This window comes from Gambusia affinis, linkage group LG19 (genome assembly GCF_019740435.1).
Source record: "Gambusia affinis linkage group LG19, SWU_Gaff_1.0, whole genome shotgun sequence".
Classification (NCBI taxonomy): domain Eukaryota; kingdom Metazoa; phylum Chordata; class Actinopteri; order Cyprinodontiformes; family Poeciliidae; genus Gambusia; species Gambusia affinis.
The window spans coordinates 300,326-319,461 of record NC_057886.1 but is presented as its reverse complement, the minus strand read 5'-3'; the positions used below and the strand labels follow the sequence as shown (position 1 = coordinate 319,461).

Genomic DNA, 19,136 nt, shown 5'->3' with positions numbered 1-19,136 from the left:
CTCAAGTTCCCACATTCTCTCAGGGTCCATCCTGTGTTTCATGTTTCACTGCTTAAACCTGTGAGATATAGCCCACTTTGCCCGCCGGTCGATTCCACCCCTCCCGCCCCTCACATTGATGGGGATTCGGCCTACACTATTAATAGGATACTTGATGTCCGTCAAAGAGGCAGGGGTTTTCAATATCTAGTAGATTGGGAAGGTTACGGCCCTGAAGAGCGCTCCTGGATCCCCAGGTCATTTATTCTGGACTAGTCGGTTCTGAGGGGATTTTATGCCTCCAAAGCCACAGGTTAATCTTGGATGTGAGAACTCTTCCCATAGACGATCTTCATGGAAGAGTTCTGACTGGCTGGCGCACCTGAAGCAGATTCCACCAATCAGCTGATGACCTCTTAAGAAGCGCTGGAGCTGTCAGTCATCGCTCGATGGTCCCCACTTGTTGGTCAGAGGCAACCTGAAGATCTTGTCACAGTTGTTTTACGAAACCTTCAAGTTATTTTGTCTTCTGCTATCCACAGACCCCGATTGTCGGTTTGGATCCAGGCCGGAGCCCGTCAAGCCAAGGCTCGAATCATGGATTGATCCCCGCTTCCAGCCTGGGGACTTGGCACCTACCTGAATCCTCTCCTCTTCCTCTGCGCCCCCCTCCGCCAGGGAAACCTGTTAAGCTGGCGAGCCGCTCACGACTCCAGAGAGCGATCTGGAATAAACCCGACCAAGACTAATTGTAATAAACTTCCGAAACAAGAACTCTTGGTCTGATGTGTGAACCTTCATGTGGGTCAAGAAACTTAAAACCAACATGACACAGGCAGCTGAAATATATGGTTCCCCCTTATAACTTTAGCAAATAATGAGCAAATGCAACTCCTTGAGTTACTTTAACAGTTCAGATTGGTTCAGTCTATCAGGTCTGAACCAATAATAACTAGTTCAGACTTTTCAAACATTGTATAGTGTTTTACCTCTGTGGAGTGCATCCAGGGGGTCTAGTATTCCTTTCTGAAGGGCTAAGCTCGGATCCTGAATGCAGGATCGCAGACTGAGGATGCCCTGCAACTGTGGTGAGTGCTGCAACAGTTTTCGATAGGCGGTCAGTTGAGGAGCAGCGATCAGCATGGCAGCCATGTTGTGGACGAACTCAGGAACAAGGCAGGTGTAACAGTTATCAGCTTGACAGAAGTGATAGGACACTACCTGCAAAACAGATCAGCATACACATAAGTTTGACTGTCTTTTCTTGGAAATGCGACAGAAAAGACCAAGACAAACTTTATTGTCATCCAATTGTATATTTAAAATGTACATATTGAGCAACATGTACTGGTGGGCTCAGTACACACTGAAATCATTGTGTAATAATGCAATAATAAATCATTCTTATTCACTCTGCTTAATCTGTTCCACATTTTCTTAACTTATAGTCACAAACTTTAGTATTTACTACATTGTCAAATGTATTCATTTGTTTGTTTTCACACATGAACTTTAGCTTCAACTATCATCTATGCTGGAGTCTGTTGGATCTGCAGCTTATCTCCAGCTGAGATAAGCTGCAGTTGGATAAGCTTGCTAGTAGGGCCAGTTCTGTGCCAGGATGCCTGCTTACCAGGGAAAGTAATTGGAGACAGAAGGAGTGGCTTAAACAACATCACTATCTCCCACCCCATGCATGAAGTTGTTGCTGAACTGGAGAGCTCCTTCGGTGACAGACTACAGTGTTTCCAACAAGACCACTTCCCCCCAAGAAGCTCACATGAAGTCATACTGTGAATACATCAGAGTATGTGACGTGTTCACAGATAAGGCCAATCATTTTATCAGCCTATCTAAATAACACCCCCATCATGAGCCTCTTCTGTTTTGATGTGGGAGCTGCTCTGCTACTGACAACTCTCTCTCAAACTAGGTTTATAGGTGATGAGTTGAACTTGGCAAGAGGGTGAGCGGCTGGTTATGCACGTCCAAAGTTTTTGATCTGGATTGCTCACAGCACCTTACACTCAGAATGGTTGGTTTTGAACCAATGTTTTACACCAAACAGAAAGCTGGCCATCTTAGATTGAAATTTCAATTTTGACCCAATTCTGGCCATTTACAGCAATTACAGTTGGTTGAACTCCTTCTCGTGACTTTGATCATTCATGCTTAAGGGGCGTGGCCTGACATCAAGGTTTGACATCTTGCCATAAAATACAAAAATATCACACACAATAACTCACTGAGACACCAAACCTTCAGGGATTGAAGGGCTCAGTGGTCAAATCCTGACATCATTGAAGCCATGCTGCGGAAATAGGAAGTTCAGTGTTTTACTTTGAAAGGTCCACATCTGACTCTTGTCGCCTAATCAATATGGCATTGTGCCCATTGACAGGAAGTTGGTGAGACATGGCTTACAGTGCTGACGTGTTTATGTGTGCACTATTGCGTCCTAGTATCATGCCATTCTTAGTGCACATTGCTTAATATAAAGTTTGCTTACCTGCTGCAGCCATAGGAGGTGAAAGTGAGTTTTGAAAGCTTTACACAATATGCATGAGTGTGTTTATAGAATTTTAGTATTCTTTCAGAAGTGCATTTGTAAGGTGCACTGATTTTGGACAAGAAAACTTGGTTTGTGGTCAATTGCCATAGTTACTAATTAGCTCCTGGACTAATTAGTAAAAAGAATCTCAGTAGAAATATAACTGTTCTTTGAGGCCGCAACATCTTAAACGAGAGAAGAAAAACAGGGAAGAGGCCCATGGCATTTCTGGAGGAACTGCACAGAACCACAGCTCGGTTAGAAAAATGTGTAGACAGGAAAACGGTATGTAATGCGCTCAACTATTCAGGAAAATCACCCTGAAACACTATTCTCACTGTGAAACATGAAGCTTCTCCAGAAAGGACAGAGAAACTGGTCGAAACTGATGAGAAGAAAGATAGTGCTTAATAGCACATGAACATTTTGCAGAGGCATGTTTTGTTTGCTTGGATATGCAATGTAACCCTTCTTTGTATATTAGCGCCTTTAGATTGAAATAGCACATAGATTCAAGTGCTTTGAGTATGTACGTTTTACTTTGTTGCGGGTGTTAAAGTAGAAAACAAATAGCAAAACAGTTACTAATTTACTAATGTAAATTATTAACTTCAAGTACAGTTTGACACAGAAGAGGAAATACAACCTGTCCAGCTAGTCTCCACAATGCCTCCTGTTGTCTTTGGTCCTCTGGAGTTCCTGGAGAGCTTTCTCCTCCATTTTCTTCTCCTGCCCCTCCTCCTCTTCCACAAGAATCAGTTGAGAGAGAAACCGATTCTCCATCTGTAATGCCAATAAAAATGTTGGATTAAGTTTTGTCTCTGGTTTATTGCTCTTCATATCTGATGGATTTTATAAACACTCTCCATTCATACTGACAAAGCCTTAGATATTTTTTAAAGTAAGAAAAATTTTTCAGTCTCTAGATAGGTAAAACTGGTACAGACATCTCAGTCATCTCAAAACAAGGAAAAGATAAGGAACACTGTGGCAATTACAAATCAAATCAAACTTTATTTGTATAGCACATTTCAGCAGCAAGGCATTTCAAAGTGTTTTACATCAAATCAAACACAAAAACACAATGCAACATAGAATCAACATTAAAAACATAACATCAAGTCAGATTCCGTCAATAAATTTACAATTGATTACGTTTCAAATACAACTCTAAACAAGTGGGTTTTTAGTTGAGTTTTAAATGAAGTCAGTATTTCAGCTGTTTTACAGTTTTCTGGAAGTTTGTTCCAGATTTTCGGTGCATAGATGCTAAATGCTGCTTCTCCTCGTTTGGTTCTGGTTCTGGGGATGCAGAACAGAACCAGAACCAGAAGACCTGAGAGGTCTGGAAGGTTGATACAACAGCAGATCTTTAATGTATTGTGGTGCTAAACCATTCAGTGATTTATAAACTAACAACAGTATTTTAAAGTCTATTCTTTGAGCTACAGGGAGCCAGTGGAGGGACTTTAAAACTGGTGTTATGTGCTCTATCTTCCTGGTTTTAGTGAGAACACGAGCAGCAGCATTTTGGATCAACTGCAGCTGTTTGATTGATTTGTTGGACAGACCTGTGAAGACGCTGTTACAAGGTTACAAGGTTCCTCAAACACAATTTGCGACCTGGGATAAGATAATATCAAGATTCATTTGGGGCGGAAAAAAAACCTAGAGTTAAATATGAAACTCTTCAGCTACCGAAAGACAAGGGAGGTATGGGTCTCCCAAAACTAAGGGAGTACTTTTGTGCAGCTCAACTCAGGCATGTAATATGCTGGTGCACACCAGAATACATAGCTAAGTGGAAAGATATGGAGAAAGAATTTGGAGGATACCCAATTCAAAGTGTTATTGGAGATGAAGATAGATATGAGAAAATCAAGAAATACATGGACCCAATTACAGTGTTCACACTGGAATTGTGGTTCAAAACATTAAAAAAAACACAAGATAAAGAAAGAAATGAAGGTGCTCCGCTGGATAGCATATGATAATGAATTCAAACCAGCAATGTATGATAAAGGGTTCAAACAATGGATAAATAAGGGGGTCACAGGATGGTATACCCTTCTGAAAGATGGGGAGCTTGTGATGTTTACAGTGTACCCTGTGTTTCTTGTTCAGCCAATCCAAGTCACGCCCCTCATTTCCGTTATTCCTCGCACTTGTGTTTCTCCCTAATTGTCTCCCTTCTTAAACCTCCCTCAGTCACAACCAAGCTGCCAGATTATCGAACGCTTTCAGCTAGTAGTTTTCCAGCACTCTTACCTCGCCCTTATAATCACGACCACGCCTTGTTCCTCGGACCTGTTCCTTTTGCCTCGCCCTTGTCGGACTATTACTGATTGCCTTTCTGGATCTCGACCCACGCCTGTTACTGTAACTCCGCTCTCGCCCACTCCCACGGATTCTGTTCTCTGTCCCGATCGTGTATGACCTCCGCCCGTCTGACTAGGATTCAGGATCTGGATTTGGTTCGTCTGCTTCCCCCACAAGTTGGCACGCTGCCCTGCATCAGCGCTTCCCTCCCCAGGCACTTCGTCCCGAGCTCTGCGTCAGCGCAGCATCTGCTCCACTCCTTATTCCTCAGCCGATCCCCACATTTACTGAACGCCAGGTTAGTGTTTCCCTTCACACATACGCTAACTGATCCCTTTGTTGCTATTTCTCCGGTCATCAACCTCTCCTTTTCGCCCCCCCTTCGCAGTGCTGCAGCTGACGATCCTGTGCCCGGTTCAAGCTGCCTTTTAATAAATATCAGATTTACTGCTCACTCCTGTGTCGTGGCTGAATTTCTGGGTCCCTCTAGTGTACCATTACAGAGCTGAAGAGTTTTCAAAAAATGAAGGAGAAGTATAATTTAGATAAACATGAATTTTACAGGTACCTGCAATTGAGAGACTATTATAAGAAAGAAATCAGGTGGGATCCCTCTGTGGAAGTGAATGGGGTGATTAAAATTGTGATAAATTCATCCAGTGGAACAAAAATTTAAATTATCTCTACTCTATATCAAAAATTGATGATGAACAAACATTCAACTAAATATATAAAAGAAAAGTGGGAGTCAGAGCTGAACACGACAATTACAGATGAAGACTGGTTGGATATGTGGGAAACACATCAAACATCCACCAATTCACGGATATGGAGGGAATTCTCATGGAAAAATCTAATATGATTTTTCATCATGCCTAAAGTCCAGAATAGGTACAAGGGCACAAACATGGGGTGTTGGAGGAACTGTGGATCAATGAATGCTGATCATTCTCACATATTCTGGAACTGTCCTGTCATTGTCCAATTCTGGAAAAATGTTCATGTAACAGTGGAGAAGGTTCTGGGATATGATATCCCTATGAGTAGTGAGGTACTATATCATTGCAATTTTAATAATATCAAAGTAAGGGCAAAAGACAGGTATCTGATTAAGATACTGTTAATAGCTAGCAAGAAAGCTATTACGAAGAAATGGGGAAAGGCGGATCCCCCTTGTCAAGAACAATGGACTGGAATAATAGAAGAAATCCACATTATGGAAAAACTGACACATCGTTTGAGACTTCAGCAAACACAAATGGAAGAGAAGTGGAAGAAATAGACAATATTCAAGACAAAGGTCAGCGACAAGAAATAAAGAACTAGACAAACTAGATGGAACTAAGGTCAAATAGAGGAACAGCTCCCAAGCCAAAGTTTTATGTTATGTTATGTTGATTGTAAAGTGTTCATGTATATTGTATATGTAAGCAAAAATGGAAAAAACTAATAAAAAGTTCAATGATAAAACTGGTACAGACATACGTTAAATTAGTTATAAATCTATTTGAATCAAAAAGGTGGTTTTAAAATCGACTCATGCAGGCTGAGTAAAAATGCAGGACACATCATGTTCAAAAACATGCATAATTTTTCTTCACAATTATGCAATATTTTCTGTTCTTCTATGATTTATGCTTCAAAAGACAAGATGCTGTATGTCAGGTGCAACAATGAGATGGTCATATCATTACAGTGACACTATAGTCATAAGACAAAGACTGAATATGACTGTGGTCCCTTCATAATCAGTAATGAATCTTGAAGATACACATTATGTTCATGATGTGCACACAAAGTGTGAAAAGATTTAGTAACATTATCGTAAGTGGATGTCACAGCTATGCAGCAAGAATGTGTTATAGATGTCCCTACTGTGGTGGTAGATATAATTCCTACTCTTCCATCTGGGTGCTTAAATTCATTGTGGTCAGTTTATTTCACACCAAACTTCAAGGCAATTTTATAAAATTTTAAATAAATTGACAACAGAAGATCAAAAGCTAAGTATAGCTGAATATGCTTACATTTGGGTATGATCTGCTTGCCAGTGGTGCTCGGCCACATGTGGTGTCCATGACAGCTGAGCGCCACCAGCCTTGCAATGATAGCCGTCTTTCCATAGCCCATGTTGCCAGTAATTAATATGCCTCTGTTAGTTGATGGGTCATTGCCATGCAGATGGGTGTCAACTTCCTGGAAGAGCCACTCTCTGCCCATGAACAGCCAATCAGACAACAGACCGGGAACCTCAAAATGGAGTGGTTTCAGGTTGAGGGCTGGAGTAAAATCAACTGCAGCACGGAAAAAAGGAAAATTGTACAATTATTGCTATTTCACAGTATTTCCAAATATATTTGATAATCTTTGCCTCCGTGATCCTGCTGATTACGACTCCCAGAATTCTCTCCAGCCATTCTGAGGGACATCTTTGAGGCTAAATGTCTCTGTTGATCATTCAGAAAGGCTACGTCTTCAAGGTGGGCTGAACTTGTGGCTGGAAAAAGAAACAAATTCATTTTTGTTTAGGTGGAAACAGATAAAAGCAATTCTGTTCTGTAAATATAACTTCTCAAAGCTACCACTGGATATTTTTCAAGTAAAAAGAAATTTTAAAACTTATTTGATTTCAAAGATTTTGTGTTTCCAAATGCAAACAATAAATCATGAGGACTTTTGGTGCTCTGATTTCTAGTATACTCCCAGAACCTAGCCCTTGCTTCATCACCAGTCTGTCCGTGTTTCTAACAAATTTTCCACACTCAGGGACACACCAGCTGAGAAGCTGACTCTGGTAATTTGCAGCAGCATAGTCAGAAATGTGGGACTAGAGATAGAGACACCAGGGATCAGAGTCAAATGTTTGCCAGGGCTCAGAACAGACAACATTAATTCTACTTGCAACAAGTGGCTAATATCTGATGACATTCCCTGGAGCATATCTGGTTCAAAGTAACATTCCAAACTTTGAAGGAAGTGGTGCATTAAATATTTTAATGGAGGAGTAGACAGTTTACCTTGTTAAAAAAGAAAGTAATGAGTTAATTTGACTGTAACAAGTGCAGTGTGCTGCATAATTAAATGCACACATGGCACTCTTACTTGTAAGTTAATCAATCGGGTTGAATTAGGCTCAGACAAAATATCTGGCTTGGTCTGGGTTGTGCAGGACTTTTTTAGGTTCGATCTAAACTTTAGCAGAGATTTCTCCTCTAAATAAGAACCAGGAGGAAGTTATGAAACTGTGGTTCAAACCCCAGCAGGTTAAGCACGTGGCACTGATTAATTTAATTGTTCTGTCAATAGTTTTAATCACTGTGGAGAAAAAGTTAGATGTGTTCATCAGCTTGATTAATATATGATAGAATAAGGTTCAACTTGTTGAATATTAAACAGAATAAAAATTAAATGCACCTGAAGAGAATGAAGTTCTTTTTGTGTGCATGTGTGTGTCAATATAATTTAAAATTTAAGGGATTAATATGGAATATGACAGAATATGTTTGATGTCGTCAGTCAAAATGACAAAAAAAATCAAAATAATCTAGCGCAACCTCTGGATTGAAATGAAATATTTTTTTTCTGCTTTGATCTAATACATTCCATTATAGCTGTAAGTTCATGGTCATAGTCCTGGTGCCTCAAACAGATGATCTTCCAGGGTTGGCGTGTATTTTGCTCCGTCCATCTTAAAGTCTGTCATCAATGATAAAAAGCATCCCCACATCTACATCAACACTGTGTTCAGGGTGGAGTTCAGTTTTAGTTTTACACCACACATTATGTTTTGCATGCAAGTTCAACTTTGTTCAATCAAACTGCCTGTTTAGAGATTTTTTGTGAAAGCCCTGGGTGGTGTGTGATAAACTAGAGAGAGGGCTTCTTATGGATTACACCAAATGATATCTTTCCTTTTGTCACTCCTACATAAAGGTCAGATTTGCTGAAAGCAATAGTCCTAGTTGTCATGTGACCAGATCCTTCCACCTGAGCTATGGAATTCTGCTACTCCACCAGAGTTGAGAAGGACCTCTTTGCTGTATCTCTGACTGATTCTTTTCAACTCTGGCCTGTCAGCAAATACACACATGTATGGGAGGGTACTGCAAAATTGTTTGAACTGTGTTTTATTTTAGGGTTGCTGCAGTGAAGGGGGCAGAAATAATAATCTTAAATCATTTAAAAAACAACATATCTTTTCCCCTACACTTTATATTTACTCTGCTCTTTGTGATGGTCTACCATACAGTAACTTAATAGAGTACATTGAAGTTTGTGGCTGTATAGATTAAGGGATATAAATACTTTTGCATGTAACTTTGTACATCAAGGAAAAACTTACATTATTATTAGAAATGTGGATGTTCAGATTTCAGAAAATGCAATAAGTAATAGTATCTGGAAACAGAAACCAGATATTTCTGTTGTGGTTTCAAGGCACAGCCAGCTCTCAGACTGGCTGTGCCTTGTCACCTGCAGGCATCAGAAACGGTACAAATGTCATTTCCTTCCTTTGCTCTAAAGGGAAAGACAAGAGGGAGAATGTGTTGTGACTGTGCTGTACAAACAATGTCACTCAGATATGAGCCTTCTGATTTTAGGTTCATGCTTTAAAACTGACACATAATGATCCTCTTTGCTTCACAGCTCTGAGGAGTATATCTAACAAAAGGAATCTTGTTTTGAAAGCAACTAGTAACTATGTTTGTAATGCTTTCCTGACTGCTGACTCTGAGAAAAAGTGATGAAGTTCCTTCCTGTGTGTGTGTGTGTGTGTGTGTGTGAGGGAGGGAGGGAGATGCATATGCATGTGTGCATGAACACACTGGAACACACTATCATCTTACCAGCGACTGAATTGGGGCGTGGAACGAGGTTGAGGGCTATGGAGTGAGTGGATTCAGAGGAGGGTGAACAGCTGGATCCTCGATGTGGGTGGAGCTTGTTCAGGCTGTAGGTAGAGGCGTACAGGCTGTCTTCTATCCTGTACACCGAGCTGCCGTTGGTGCGACTTGTGGATCTCATGTTCGAGAACAAAGTGGACACCACCACTGGCTGGCCTTCCTGCTGCCAGATGTTGAGGCTGCTGCTGTTGTAACTGTCACTAGAACACTTGGTGCTGTCCTCCCGCTCTACAGCAGAGTCAACAGAATAGCTGGTCAGCATGGCTGGAAAAACATACGGAAAAACATTAAAACAGTAATTCATTTAGCACAAAGTCTTGCAAAAGTTTTCATAAACTTTTCTTATTATGTCACAAATTTTAATGTCTTTTATAGGGATTTTATGTGACACTTCATATAATTGAGAAGTGAGAAAACTTCACAATTATATCAAAAAGTTACATACATACTAGTTTAGTTGACTGAATGAGGTCATGGGTTCTCTACCTTACTCCCACTGTGTCTAAATTCTAAATACTCCTTAGGCCTTAATGCACATCTTTGTTGTCCTGTGTGTCTCTGTGTTGAGCAACCTGGCTAGGCAACCTGTCTAGGATGTACCTAGGCTATTGCCTAATGGCAACTTTACGTGGGTAAAGCCAATAGATGGATAGACAATTATGTGAAACTGCATGTCACTGACATGTATAAAATAAAAACAGTTTATTTTTGATCTATTTAATTGGGGGATGATGGTTCATTTGTCCTGACAGAGCATGCTTGTTAGTAATATAAAAAGGTTTTAATTAAGTGTTATTTTGTTTATGCCATTATGACCAGTGCTTCTGCTGGCCTATCAAAGAGCTGTAGAAGCTAAGAAACACTAGTTTTACTGCTTTAAGTTAGCATTAAAGAATGGAACATGCTCTAATATGAAACATTTAAGAATGGACCACACTCTGTCTAAACTGGCTTCCAACTCCTATTTTATACATAAATGGAGATTGTGCAGACTACAATTCGCAGACTACAGAAATTTTCAAAATGAGTGCTTCATCTGCTAAGGGTGATGCTCCAGGAGTCATTCTTTTATGTCTCACCTATGATTCCACTGTCTCTGCTTTCCAGTGTGGAAGAGGGGGAGGTGACAGAGGCATGGTACAAGGAGGCATGTTTGCCGCTATTGTTACCCCCCATCCCAGTGTGAGGATGTGGAGTGGTGCAGGGGGAGGAGTTGCTGCTTGCCAGACTGGAGGAAGGAGACATCCTCTGTGGGGAAGGAAAGACACTGACCAATATGTGTATTATTTCACAACAATTGCTTTTATACTGTGAAGTCTTATACCACATATATGTTGGGATCTTTGTCCATGTAACAGGTGACCTTTTGCAGCTGGATTTATAGTGGAGATGAAAGTTGAGGCAGAATAAGGTGGAGACAGCAATGGTTTATTCTTTCAGAGCACAACATCAGGAACAAAAAAAACACAGGTGCAATTGCAGCCTTAAATAGTCCCAGCTGTGAAGGATCAAACCACTTTTAAATCACAGGGGATCTCAATTTACCAATTTCCAATTATGTAAATATATAAAATACCTTTTACCAAATTCAAGCACATTTCTATTTACTTTTTATAAATATTTTATGTTTTAGCCGTACACCATAACAAAACCCACAAACAATTCCCCACCTCCCACTTTTCCATGGCCTCTCCTGGAACCTTTAAATGGTGTCTGGACCCCAGGGAAGTATTTGTCCAAACACCCTGGAGAGGACACAGAAGAGACAAGTGAGCCACTCCATCCTAGCACCTCCACACTTTACATATTATGCACAAACATTTGCTCAAATTTTACAAATCAGTAACTCCTTGCTCTGAGTAACAATTATCCTCCCTTCACAGGCAACCACCTCACTTCTCAATGAGGAGCATCTGTTCACAGCACAGAACAAAAGGCTACATACTAATCACCACAAATACTCAATAAATACAGTTAAAACTTCTTGTGTGCAAATTATTATTGTGGCGCAAATCTATGCATAAGGTGCAGTGCTAAATAAAGTGCTAATTTTAGTAAAGTGCAAAAAGTGATACACAGTGACTTAAGTAAAAATAGTTCCAGTAATGAAGATCTGTCCATTACATTTCCTCCCTCCTCTCTTAAGACCACAGTACCTCAGTCTTCTGCTATTCTAGATATTTGTCCTGGCTAGGACAAATATCTAGATAAACAATCAGCAACCATATTGGACTTCCCTGGCTTGTACTGGACTGTGAAGTCAAAGGCCTGCAGTGACAAGTAACATCCAGTGATGCAAGTGTTAGCATCCCTCATTTGTCTTAACTGAACACATGGCTGAATATCTTGTTTCTGTGTCGAGCAGCTTCCAACTCAGAAACACCACAGGCCTTTCACCATCAACCTCTTGTTGAATGACTACTCTAAGACCCACTCATAAAGCATGTGTTTGCAAGATAAATGGCTTACTGAAGTCTAGGGTGTGTAAAACAGGATGAGTACATACTGCTTAATTAAGGTTTTTGAATGCTTACATTCTTCTGTCCAGCACACATTGTTGGGGGCCGCATCCTTTGTTAGGTGGTTCAGTACAGCTGATCGCTCTGCAAAAGAAGGTATGAATTTCCAGTACAGGCCCACCATACCCAGAACTCCTCTGACCTTTTTCTTTGTAGTTGGAACTGATAAGGAAAGGATTGTTTCCACCTTTCCCATTTGAGGCTTTATCTTTCCAAAACCAATGACAGAACCAGAGTACTCCACTTCTCTATGGGCTACAGTACACTTCTTGGGGTTAACAGTCAGTCCAGCCAGTTTGATTTGGTGTAGAACAGGGGTCTCAAACTCCAGTCCTTGAGGGCTGCAGTCCTGCAGTTTTTAGATGTGCCACAGGTACAAAACACTGGAATGAAATGGCTTAATTACTTCCACCTTGTGTAGATCAGTTCTCCAGAGCCTTAATTATTCTAGTCAGGTGTGGTGCAGCAGAGGCACATCTAAAAGTTGCAGGACTGCGGCCCTCGAGGACTGGGGTTTGAGACCCCTGGTGTAGAACCTCCTGTAGGTGTATCAAATGCTCCTCCTAGAACTGGCTATACACCACAACATCATCCAAATACCATGACCTAAAGCAAGTTTTCAGCAAAGATAAAGCATAAAGCCTCGTCATTATCATCTCATCACCCATATGACTGCGTCTTGGATCTACTCCTGGGGACTCAGTCTCTTCAACATCTCCCATCCCAAACATATGTTTGGGATGGGAGAAGCCATGGAGAAAGGAATCACTAATCATTGGATGTATGATTAGTAGGGGCAGGCTTTTTCTTTGTTAGCAAGGACGACAGCTCCCTCCAACCCTGCATAGACTACAAAGGTTTAAATCAAATCAGTAAAAATAAAAACCCTTTTCTTCTCATTTCCTCATTATTCGAACCAGTACAAGAAGCTACCATGTTTTTTAAACTAGACCTCTGCAATACCTACAATCTTGTCTGCCAGGGAGATGAATGGAAAACAGTTTTCAAAACTCTTATCGGTTATTTTGAAAACTTGGTTGTACCTTTTGATCTCTGCATTGTCCCTGCTGTCTTTCAAGCCCTCGTCGCTGATCTCCTTTGTGACTTTCTGAACATCTATTTTTTGTCTATCTTGATGACATCCTCATCTACTCCCAGAACCCTGAATACCTCGAAAGACATATCTGCCTGGTCCTCCAACACCTTCTTCGGAACCATCTATATGTCAGAGCCAAGAAATATGAATTTCATAAACCTTCAGTCTCATCAATACTGACCCCAGTGTTGGGAAAGACTCAAGTGCTTGAGCGCCTTTCCCCAAGCTCAAATAATGATGATGATGATGATTGTGGACATGGTAAATCAAGCACTCCAAAATGAACCAGACCTTAGTAATGTCCTACCAAACTGAACTTTCATCCCTACCTCCAATCCATTCCCGCCTCACTCATTGGATGTATTCCAAGATTTTTGCTCACCCTGGCACCAGTAGAACTACTTCCCTCATTTCTCACCATTTCAGGTGGCCTTCCATGCATAAGGACATCAAAGAGTACATACTCATCTGTCAGGTCTGCACTCATAATAAACCCTTGCATTGTCCTCCCACTGGACTTCAATTCCTATGTCCTCAATCTCATATTACCCTAAATTTTGTCACTTGACTGGTGCCATATAAGGGTATGACCACCACGCTAACCATAATTAGCATATTTTCCAAAGCATATCACATTATATTTACTTAAGAAAACTTCAGTCAGACTGTCACACCTCACAACTCCCTGCTAAGTTGTGAGGTGAAAATAGAAAAAAAAAGATAATATTACAAGAATAAACTTATATGAAAATACAGTTGCAATAATACTAGAAAAGAGTCAGAATATTTCAAGAAAAAAAGGATATAACATTATGAGAATAAAGCTGAAATATTTTGAGAATAAATTGATGATATTTCTAGAATAGAGTCAAAACATTATGACTTTATTCTCACATTATGGCTTTCATCTCTTGTGGCCCTGCTAAGCAGGGAGTTGTGAGGGATGCCATGTCTCCATGGAACTGCTGGAGACATGGCAACAAAACAAAAGTTCTGTCTGACCATGAACCCCAGTTAATTTCTCAGCTGCCTTGCTCTCAGTGACAAAGTTTCTCACCTCAGGTTACCATCCACAGTTCAACGGTCATACACAATTTGTAAACCAAGAACTCCAATCCACTCTGAGATGTTTCACCTCCACAAACCCCTCAGACTGGAGTAAGTTCCTTCCATATGATGAATATGGCCACATATCTCTGCAGCCACAGGTCTCTCCCCTTTTGAGATTTCCCTCGGTTACCGACATTCTCTCTTCCCAGCAAATTAAAGAGACACTTCCCCCACCTCGGTCTATCATCACATCTGCCGTGGCAAGCACATTTGGTCCAACGCTGTTTCCGCCCTCCAACATTCAACTGAACAAAACCACTGCTTTGCTGCGTGTAAACGCACCCAGTACTCACCTGGACACAATGTTTGGCTCTCCTCTTGTGACATTCCCTTCAAGTGTGTCTCCAAGAAACTTGTTCTACGCTACACTGACCCTCATGTCATCGAATCTGTCATCTGTCTCACAGCTGTTCATGTCTGTCTCTTTTCCAGTCTGTGTTCAACCCTGACAGGTTTGATCAGAAAATGTCTGAGAGACGTCTCCCAGATAAAACCAAAATGGTCCAAGGGCTCATAGACTCCTGTCGGCAGGGTCATGACTGGCAGTGCTTACTTGACTGGGAGGGCTATGGTTCTGAGGAACATCAGTGGGTCCACCGTTCTTTTTTGTGACCCCTTACTCATCTCTGATTATCTCTCCTTTCTTCCTTCACAGCCAGGAGGAGTGCCATTGAGGGAGAAGGGTGATGTTGGGATCTGTGTTCATACACCTGTCAGTTCTTTGAGTTCTCCATCAGAAGGGGCTAAGGAGCATGGCTGGCTGCTGTAAGTGAGGTTTCGCACACCTAAAAATCGTCCACCTTCATCAGTGGAGCTTAAGAGAAGTCTACTTCCAGTCCTTCAAAACTAGAACATTAGCCAGTATGGTAATTCCTACCTCCTCATTCCTCCAATGTTTCTCTTGTTTGTGTTATTCTTCATACTTATCTCCTCTGTGTTTCCCTTTTCAAGGCTTCCTGGACATAATCTTGAATGATCTGATCTCCTTTCAGATAATTCACCAGCTCTGTCAGCAACCTGCAAACCTTCAGTTATTCCTTGGATCTCTTCTATTCTGACCTGCAGCCTCAATCTCCCCTCATCCAGCTTCACTGGTGTTTTGTTTGAACCAGTTCTGCCCCCATCATGTTCCTGGCAAACAAACCTTCTATGAACCCTTTATCAGCCTGGATCTCTTCTGGAACCTCCATCAGACTCATATACATATCTCACTCACCTCTTCCTGATGGCTACCGTCTTTCACACAAGTAAGTATCATCTGTATTTTTGCTGTTAAACCTCATTTGTGCACTCACCTGTCCTCAGTGCCCCAATCCTCCTAAGGTCTTGGACCTGACCTTCAGCCAGACATCATCTTTGCACATTTCATTTCTGTTTTAAATAAATCTTTAATTATTTTTTCATTTTCTGTGAACATAACTGCATATGGGTCAAACTAATACCTCGGAAGACCCAGGACACACTGGAGTGAGTATGTTTCTCGGCTGGCCTTGGGATTCCCTCGGAAGAGCTGGAAGAAGTGGCTGGGCAGAGGGAAGTCTGGGCCTCCCTTCTTAAGCTGCTACCCCCGTGACCCGACCCCGGAAAAAGCGGAAGAAAATGGGTGGATGGATGAATGGATGGATGGATGGATGGATGGATGGATGGATGGATGGATGGATGGATGGATGGATGGATGGATGGATGGATGGATGGATGGATGGATGGATGGATGGATGGATGGATGGATGGATGGATGGATGGAAGATACCAATATCATGACAATATGTGAAAGAGAAAGTTTGGTCTTAGATACATACCTGTCCATCATTTGGGCTGTGATAAGGTAAATCTGACTCTCCAACTGTGACCTTCTCTCCAAGGAGAAAGCCCAGCCGGGTCCTCAGAGCATCAGCTGCTTCGTCTACAGAAGGTGGTGGTCCCAACTCCTCTGCCTCATCTGAGGAGCAACAGAGAGCAGAGGAGGGAATTTGAACAAAAATTTAAAAATAATTATGTGATCTCTGCTGTCAAAAATTCTCTCTTACCCACAGACATGTGCAGAGGGAGGGAGCGATGGGGGCTTGAGAACCTGCCCCTTTTATCTTTGATGCCCCTAGTGCCCTTTTTTGAGTTTTTTTATTGTTATTTTTTATATTTTTTAATCTGTATGTCAGAAGGCCTGCTTGTGCCCCTCAGCAATAATATTTAGCTAAAAATAGTAATTTAGCTAAATAAACTAGTCTGACTGCCCTCAGTGTTATAATGACTCAATTTGAAATGAAATTTATTCGAACATGATACAAATATAAAAATAAAATAGTGCACAGTAACAAGAAGTGCATAAGAAAGAAGAGAAAATACAGATTTTTAGTTTCAGTTAACATATCATGCTCAAAATGGGGTAGGAAGAAGTGAGAACTTATAAACTCCTACCCCTAAACACTTGAGACTTTAGAGTCCTACTGTCATTAAAAAAAAATCAAAATCAAAGTGGCAGTCAGAAGTAACAGTTACTAATATTTACCTATACATTTTCCCATTTTATGCTGGTTTATCTTTCTAAACCCTTACACCAAGTTGTTATCTTCAATACACACCTTATTGCTTTCTGTCCCCATGTGTGTATCTATTGAAAATTACCTCTTTGTACTTTCTTTTGAATTGCGTTAAACTATTGCTTTGTTTTAAATCTTCATGTAACTTATTCCATAACTTTACACCTTCTCTTTACACCATTTCTCTTCCTCCATGTTGTTCAGACAGGGAGACGGATCTGTATTCTCTAACTATCAAATAATGGGCAAGAATATTTTTTATATACTGGTTTGTGAATAAAAACGTAGGTCTGATGTTGACGTTAGAAAAACTGTTTCCATTTATATTTTTATAATTTTCCTCGCAATAGCAGGACTAAACCCGCCTCGCCCCTAAACACAGAAATGATTCGGCTGCACAGAAAACTTTTGACTTTAACTTTATCATTCTGCTAAATGCCCGATTGGCTACAGGCAGTCTGAGTCGGTCCCACCGACAGATATAAAGAATGTCTGTCTTTATATCAGACATCCTGATATAAGACATGGTACTGCGACTGTCACCGCGAGTCGCTACGCACCTCAAAGTCCCGGTACCACCTGGTACCACCTGCTGTCTGTTCGCTCTTGTTCTCCTTAACGTTTCTACCAGGCGGGCTAAAGCCTCTATTGATGGGATCTGGGCTGGAGGTTCTCGGCTGTAAATAGCACCACAATACATTAAAGATTTACTGCTGTTGTATCAACCTTCCAGACCTCTTAGGTCTTCTGGTTCTGGTTCTGCTCTGCATCCCCAGAACCAGAACCAAACGAGGAGAAGCGGCATTTAGCATCTATGCACCAAAAATCTGGAACAAACTTCCAGAAAACTGTAAAACAGCTGAAACACTGACTTCCTTTAAAGCTCAACTAAAAACCCACTTGTTTAGAGTTGTATTTGAAATGTGATCAATTACAAATTTATTGACGGAATCTGACTTGATGCTGTGTTTTTGATGTTGATTCTATGTTGCATTGTGTTTTTGTGTTTGATTTGATGTAAAGCACTTTGAAATGCTTTGCTGCTGAAATGTGCTGTACAAATAAAGTTTGATTGATTGATTGATTGATAGAAGTTATTGCAGAACCTCAAGTGTTAAAGGAAGATTCGGCCCAGAGCATTTAGAGTTCACAAAATAAACATCAAAGACAATACTGTAGCAATAATTAGAACCGCAGCATAAAGCCAAACATGCCACAATAAAATGAATCAAAATGTCTCCAAAGCATCGGCGGACTGACACAGGGGCCACCGGGGGATTCCAGGTAGATTCCAGAGATGCGCATCGCAGTGGCTGTTCATGCAGGGCCGGCCCAAGGTAATATGGGGCCTTAGACAGAACCCTCCAGCCCCCCAGAACCCTTCCTACTAAGAACCTCAGCATCACTAACATGTTTAAATATTGATAAGGTGAATCTGTGGGAGGGAGACCAGGTTTATTGGCCGAGTTTAAAATCAATCACTGATTATTGGTTATTTGCTGTGATGTATTTGTGAACAAACCCAACACAAACACAAAGATTACACCATATTGTAACCATGGTAACATAACAATCAAACTATCAAGATGCTTCTTTAAACTTTTATAAAGTAAACGTCCTAATTAAATCCTAAATGAACTTTTTTTCTCAACTGAATGCTTTAAATAAAATTTGATATCATTGTCATTCTCTATAAATGACGCTACAGGTTTAGATCTATTATCATTACAATTCTACCACTTCTAGGGCCTCTGAATGTGTGGAGCCCCATGAATGTTTTTATCCCAGTCTTATATTCTAGATCTCAGAGGTGCTAACATCAAACTATTATATAGAGTTAGCCCCTTTGAGCTTTTTTGATCTATAAATCAGTCTGCAGCCAGGTTGTTCTAGAGGTTAAATAGATATTATTAGGGCTTCATTAGTAAAATGGCAGCAAATTAGCTTATTTCATAACTTCATAACCAGAGACCTTCTCTCCTCTGGTCTGTATAACATCTACAGTTTCAGATCAACTCAGACCTCCAGGACTGTCAGCAGCAGAAACAGAAACTTTATACCTGTTGGGGAAAATATAGACTAGATTTGCTTTGCATTTCCCTGGATGATGGCAATTATATA

General features: G+C 40.8%; 1 protein-coding gene and 1 long non-coding RNA gene across 9 annotated transcripts in view; one reads left to right on the top strand and one right to left on the bottom strand.

Annotated features, from left to right (window-relative positions):
• The window catches only part of LOC122821441 (protein TANC2-like), a 68,864-nt gene that overhangs the window by 37,750 nt on the left and 11,978 nt on the right, over positions 1–19,136 (bottom strand). For 2 of the 8 annotated variants that reach the window (XM_044099367.1, XM_044099374.1), the window contains exons 4-12: positions 16,278–16,417; positions 11,424–11,498; positions 11,078–11,125; positions 10,833–11,001; positions 9,697–10,017; positions 7,221–7,346; positions 6,877–7,143; positions 3,177–3,313; positions 969–1,200 (exon numbers count right to left, since the gene is read on the bottom strand). In XM_044099367.1, coding sequence (XP_043955302.1) covers positions 969–1,200; positions 3,177–3,313; positions 6,877–7,143; positions 7,221–7,346; positions 9,697–10,017; positions 10,833–11,001; positions 11,078–11,125; positions 11,424–11,498; positions 16,278–16,417 — 1,515 coding nt within the window. Of the gene's footprint in view, positions 1–968; positions 1,201–3,176; positions 3,314–6,876; positions 7,144–7,220; positions 7,347–9,696; positions 10,018–10,832; positions 11,002–11,077; positions 11,126–11,423; positions 11,499–12,287; positions 12,623–15,773; positions 16,040–16,277; positions 16,418–19,136 lie in introns of those variants that run through there. The other 6 variants (XM_044099372.1, XM_044099368.1, XM_044099371.1 and 3 more) reach the window with 6 other exon arrangements.
• LOC122821444 lies at positions 4,012–6,319 on the top strand. Its single transcript, XR_006369021.1, has 2 exons — positions 4,012–5,147; positions 5,238–6,319. It is a non-coding gene; the product is annotated as an uncharacterized LOC122821444 (long non-coding RNA).